The following is a 5,392-nucleotide window of genomic DNA, read 5'->3' on the forward strand; positions in this document are numbered from 1 at the left end:
TGAAAGTGAACTCCTTCCATTTGCTTAGTTACACTTTACACAGCTTGTTTTGTAGGTACTTTCATGGTCTCTAAAGCTTATCTGTGGATAATAAGAGTTGGAAACGGTGTTTTAATGTCAGCTGTGATACGCCCACGTGCACCTGCACATATGCCTCCCATGGGCCACAGCATGGCAGACGACTGGTAATGTTACTCTATAGATTACTCGAGGCATTTAATCATGAGAGGGAGAGTTGAGAAACTGCAAGACGGGGCTCTGCCCCCCCCCCCCCCCCCCCCCTACAAATACCTTTTTAGTATTTTTACACATACAGTGTTTCATTAATTTACAGGACTTCATTAACAAGTGAACTCTGTCACAAACTGGCTCAACATATGTGACAAGGAGGGGAGACGAGTCAGGATTGAAAGTGCTAAATGAAAAGGTTTTATTATAACTTGAACAATTATATGTACAAAAAGCATGAGGTGTGGAGAGTAGTGGCATCAGTGGTGAATGTAGTGTATGGATGAGTGAGATGTGTGTGCTCCTGTTGAGTGTACAAGGAAGACGCCAAAAAGAACCAAGAACCAAGAACCTGTAGCGGCGTGGAGCCTAGGAGAGAGAGAGAGACAATGAGACCAGGCTGGCTTATATCACCTTGGGTAGAGGCCTAGCCAGGTGTGAGCACCTTGCCCTAACGACCCTCCCTTTCTGCCAACTCCTGCAGGAAGTAATCAGCTGCATGATGCTAGCAGTAAAGGGAGGGGTCGTCACACCCCCCTCCATAAGAACGAGGTTCCACCTCGTGTTATACATCAAATAAGTGTCAATATGTTCCAATCTGTCATGGTTCATACGTTACCAATAACTGACAGTCAGTACTGCACTCCCCCCAGGCTGCATCCTCCAGCACATCCCTCCATCCTCACCAACCCAGCAGCCTTGGTACCAAAGGAGCATTTTAAGGGAATGAAGAGCCGAGAGATGAGCAGAGGAGAACATGGAAATGAGAGACAGCATGAATAAATAGACTAAGGGTCCACAGGTGCCCGAGACAGGGCATCTGCCATTACATTGTCAGTCCCCTTAATGTGTCGGATGTCTAGGTTATATGGCTGCAGGAACAGCGCCCACCTCATTAGCCTCTGATTAGGATTTTGCAGTGACTTCAAGAAGGTGAGGGGGTTATGGTCAGTGAAGACAGTCAGCGGAGATAACCCTGAGCCGACATAGACATCAAAATGCTGCAGAGCCCAAACAAGTGCCAAAGCCTCCTTCTCAATCACTGAATAGTTGTATTGATGCTTGTTAAATTTTCTTGAGAAGAAGCTCACAGGACACTCTACACCCTCCGCATTCTCCTGCAACAGGACGGCCCCAACACCCACATTGCTGGCATCTACATGAAGTTTAAAGGGCTGATCAAATCGTGGCGCTGCCAGCACTGGGGCTGAACACAACAAGGCTTTTACACTGTCAAATGCATTTTGACACATTGAAGACCAAATATATTCAGCTTTAGCTTTCAAGAGGTCGGTCAAGGGTGCAACCACAGATGAAAAGTTCTTGCAAAAACTGCGGTAGTAGCCTACCAACCCTAGGAAACGCATCAGCTCTTTCTTGGTGGTAGGGGGGGGAAACTTTTGCACTGCCATGACCTTGGCCTCCACAGGTCGAACCTGGCCTTGACCCACCACCTTCCCAAGATAGGTCACAGTGGCTCTGGCAAACTCACACTTGGCCAGATTTACTGTCAAGTTGGCCCAGACCAACCTGTCAAAGAGAGCACCTATACGCTGTACATGTTCTTCCCAGGTGTCAGAATACACCACAACATCATCTAGGTATACTGCACAACCTGTAAGCCCTGAAACAACCCGATTCATTAGCCGTTGAAATGTTGCAGGAGCATTCCTCAAACCAAATGGCATAACAGTGTACGAATACAAGCCAGAAGGAGTTATGAAGGCTGAAATATCCCTTGCCCTTTTGGTGAGTGGGACTTGCCAGTACCCTTTGAGAAGATCAAATTTGCTCACAAATGTGGCTGAACCTACCATATCAATACAATCTTCCATACGAGGAAGTGGATACAGATCAGGTTTAGTGATACTGTTCACCTTACGATAGTCAGTGCAGGGCCTCAAACTAGCATCTGCCTTTTTTACTAGGAGGCATGGGGAGGCCCAGTTTGATGAACAAGGCTCAGCAATATCATTATCCAGCATGTACTGTACTTCAGCATCCAACTGTCTCCTTTTTTCATCTGACACACGATAAAAACGCTGCTTGATGGGCTCAGCAACTCCAACATCTATGTCATGCTCAATTAAGTGCGTTTGGGTTGGGGTATCAGAAAACAGTGATAGATAGCTGTTAATTAGTTTAATCAATTCATCACATTTAACCACATTTAAGTGCCCGACAAGGATATTTAGATCTTGTAACGTCTCTGAATTTTTCAACCGGCCCCGCAACAACCCATCATCTGGAGCAATATCCAACCCTTCCTCCTCAACTACCACTAGTTCAGACATGGAAGAGGTCAAAACAGGGCCAGAGACCAACATTGGCTTGGCTGGAGAGCTCTTCGGCAGTGGAGACACAGACTCACTAGTGTGATATGGCTTCAGGAGGTTTACATGACACAACCTTGTAGATTTTCTACGGCCAGGAGTTTCAATCAAATAGTTTAGATCAGAGACTTGACGCACCACAGAGAAAGGACCACTGTACTTAGCTTGAAAAGGGGAATCTACCAGAGGCAGAAGAGTAAGTACACGGTCACCTGGGTTAAACTGGCGAGCCTCAGCCCGTTGGTCATATCGTTGCTTCATCTTGCCCTGTGACTTCTGCAGCTTTTGCTTAGCCAGCTCACCTGCCCTGTACAGTTTCAATCTGAAACCACTAACATAATCCTTAAGATTTGGAGGTGGATCCTCTGGCAAACAACCATCTTGCAAAACTGCAAGTGGGCCACGCACTTTATGGCCAAACACCAGTTCATTCGGGCTGAATCCAGTACTTTCCTGGATAACTTCGCGAGCTGCTAACAGCAACCAGGGCAGCCCACCCCCCCAGTCACCCGACAGTTCTGTACAATAAGCTCGCAACAGTGATTTCAACGTTTGGTGGAAACGTTCAAGCGCACCCTGACTTTGCGCATGGTAGGCTGTTGATTTGTTATGCTTGATGTGTAATTGTTTAAGCACCTGAGCAAACAGATGGGATGTGAAGTTAGAACCTTGGTCAGACTGTATGACTTTAGGGATGCCAAATACTGAAATGAACTGAGTCAACGCTCCAACCACGGCTTTGGCTGTAATGCTGCGAAGTGGGTAAGCAGCAGGATACCTGGTAACCTGACACATTACAGTCAGCAAATATGTGTGTCCAGATTTGGACCGAGGTAGGGGCCCCACACAATCAATAATCAAATGCTCAAATGGCTGTCCAATGGCGGGGATTGGCTGTAGAGGAGCAGGTTTAACAACCTGATTTGGCTTGCCAGTGATCTGACAGGTATGACACGTCTTAACGAAAAGAGCAACATCTCTCTTTAAGCGTGGCCAGAAGAAATGCTGCAATATACGGTGGTAAGTTTTACGGACGCCAAGATGACCTGCCACGTCACCATGTGACGTCTGGAGCACTTTATTGCGACAGTTTGTAGGGACAACAACTTGGAAGATTGGCTCTCCTACAGATGCATCACCATGTGACAGCCACTTCCGAACCAATAGCCCATTTAGGAGGAAATAGCACTGGGCAGTATCCCTCACCTCTGATGCTGGCACAACTTGGTCAAACAGCTCCATTAAAGAGGAATCAGCCTTCTGTTCTGCCACTAGCTCGGCCTGAGAACCCGCTGACTGGTCAACCAGCAAAGAATCTGGCAACTCCAACCACTCTGGCTCCACCATCCTCTGAGCATCACGACTGGCAGCACGAGTGACGGCACAGGCTGGGAAAATGTCACCCAAGTGCAGTGGTGTCACAGAGGGCTCTACTACAGTGGGGAATGTAGGGGGCTGCACTACATTAGGCTGACCATCGGCCCACACCTTGTCACCAGCCAAATCATTCCCCAAAATCATATGCAAACCCCCAATAGGTAACTGGGGACGAACACCCACTGACACCTCCCCCTGAACAAGACCACAATTTAGAACCAACCGATGCAATGGGACCGAGAATGGAACCATACCCATCCCCAGTGTGATTACACATCCACCAGTATCAGTCCTGGATGAAAATGGTAACACAGACTCAAGAATGAAAGAATCTAGTGCTCCAGTATCTCTTAGGATTTTAATGGGAACCTGCACCCCACCTCCTACCAAAGAGACCCACCCATCCGAAATGAAAGCAGAGTAGTCATCCTGAGGAGCTACCGGCTTAGTACAAGCCTGCACTTGACCTAACGCCCTGCTCTCAGATGTTATAACTGGAGCAGCCATAACAGCAGGTTTCACCCGACCAGAGGACCTCCTGGCTTTCAGCACTGGACACTCCTTTTTCCAGTGCCCCCTTGCCTGACAGTACCTACAGGTGTCAGAATTTACTACTGAACTCCGCCCACCCTGAGTAAACTTTTGCCGATCTGCCTCGTTAGCTGTTTTTATCTTTACTGGCCTAGAATAAGTGTCATTTCTATGACCAGCTGCTCCCGTTGTGTCCCAGAAACTTCTGTGTGTTAGAACATACTCATCAGCCAAGACTGCAGCATCTCTCGGGGTTTTTACCTTATGTTCAGTAATGTAGGTAGCCACCCGCTCAGGTACAGAGTTCTTAAGTTGTTCCAGTACCACCAGGTTGCAGAGATCATCAAATGCAACAACTTCAGATGCTGCACACCAGCGGTTAAACTGGGAAGTCAAATCACGGGCCAATTCAGTGTAGGTCTGATTATCCCGCCTCTTCCCAGATCTGAAACGCTGGCGATATGCCTCTGGCACAAGTTCATAAGCTTTTAACACTGCTGCCTTCACTGTGTCATAAACCTTACTTTCTGATACACTTAAAGCAGAGTAAGCCTCCTGGGCCTTTCCAGTCAGAACACATTGTAACAGCATCGTTCTGTCTGCGTCTGGCCAGTCTCGAGCATCTGCTATCCTCTCAAACAGAGAAAAAAACGAATCTGGATCAGACTCACTAAACCTGGGAAGCAGGCGGAGATTATTAACCAGGTCACACTGGGAAGACTTGCCCCCTGAGGCCTCAAAACTATCCACTCTCCCCATATCTGAAAGTTTACCCTCTCTTACCAGCTGTAGTTGATGCTGTTGCATTTCCAACTGGGCACACTCAGTTTTATGCTTTATAGTTTCCAACTCTACTTCCTTTTCACATTTCAACCTCTCCAACTCTAACTGCTGTTTTAACTGCAACTGCAGCAACTCCTTCT

At 47.4% G+C, this 5,392-nt stretch overlaps 1 protein-coding gene across 1 annotated transcript; it reads right to left on the reverse strand.

Moving 5' to 3' along the window:
* Positions 1-406: 406 nt before the first annotated feature.
* LOC128455141 (uncharacterized) lies at positions 407-5,041 on the reverse strand. Its single transcript, XM_053438817.1, has 2 exons — positions 848-5,041; positions 407-597 (listed from the first exon to the last, which is right to left on the reverse strand). Exon 1 carries the CDS (start codon positions 4,443-4,445, stop codon positions 1,017-1,019), a length of 3,429 nt encoding a protein of 1,142 aa, XP_053294792.1. The 5' UTR covers positions 4,446-5,041; the 3' UTR covers positions 407-597; positions 848-1,016.
* Positions 5,042-5,392: the final 351 nt, after the last annotated feature.

Source organism: Pleuronectes platessa, chromosome 13 (genome assembly GCF_947347685.1).
Source record: "Pleuronectes platessa chromosome 13, fPlePla1.1, whole genome shotgun sequence".
Taxonomy (NCBI): Eukaryota; Metazoa; Chordata; class Actinopteri; order Pleuronectiformes; family Pleuronectidae; genus Pleuronectes; species Pleuronectes platessa.

Bases quoted from the DNA above. Each gene is read 5' to 3' on its own strand.
- LOC128455141 (XM_053438817.1), bottom strand. From the start codon at position 4,445: ATGGCTGCTCCAGTTATAACATCTGAGAGCAGGGCGTTAGGTCAAGTG.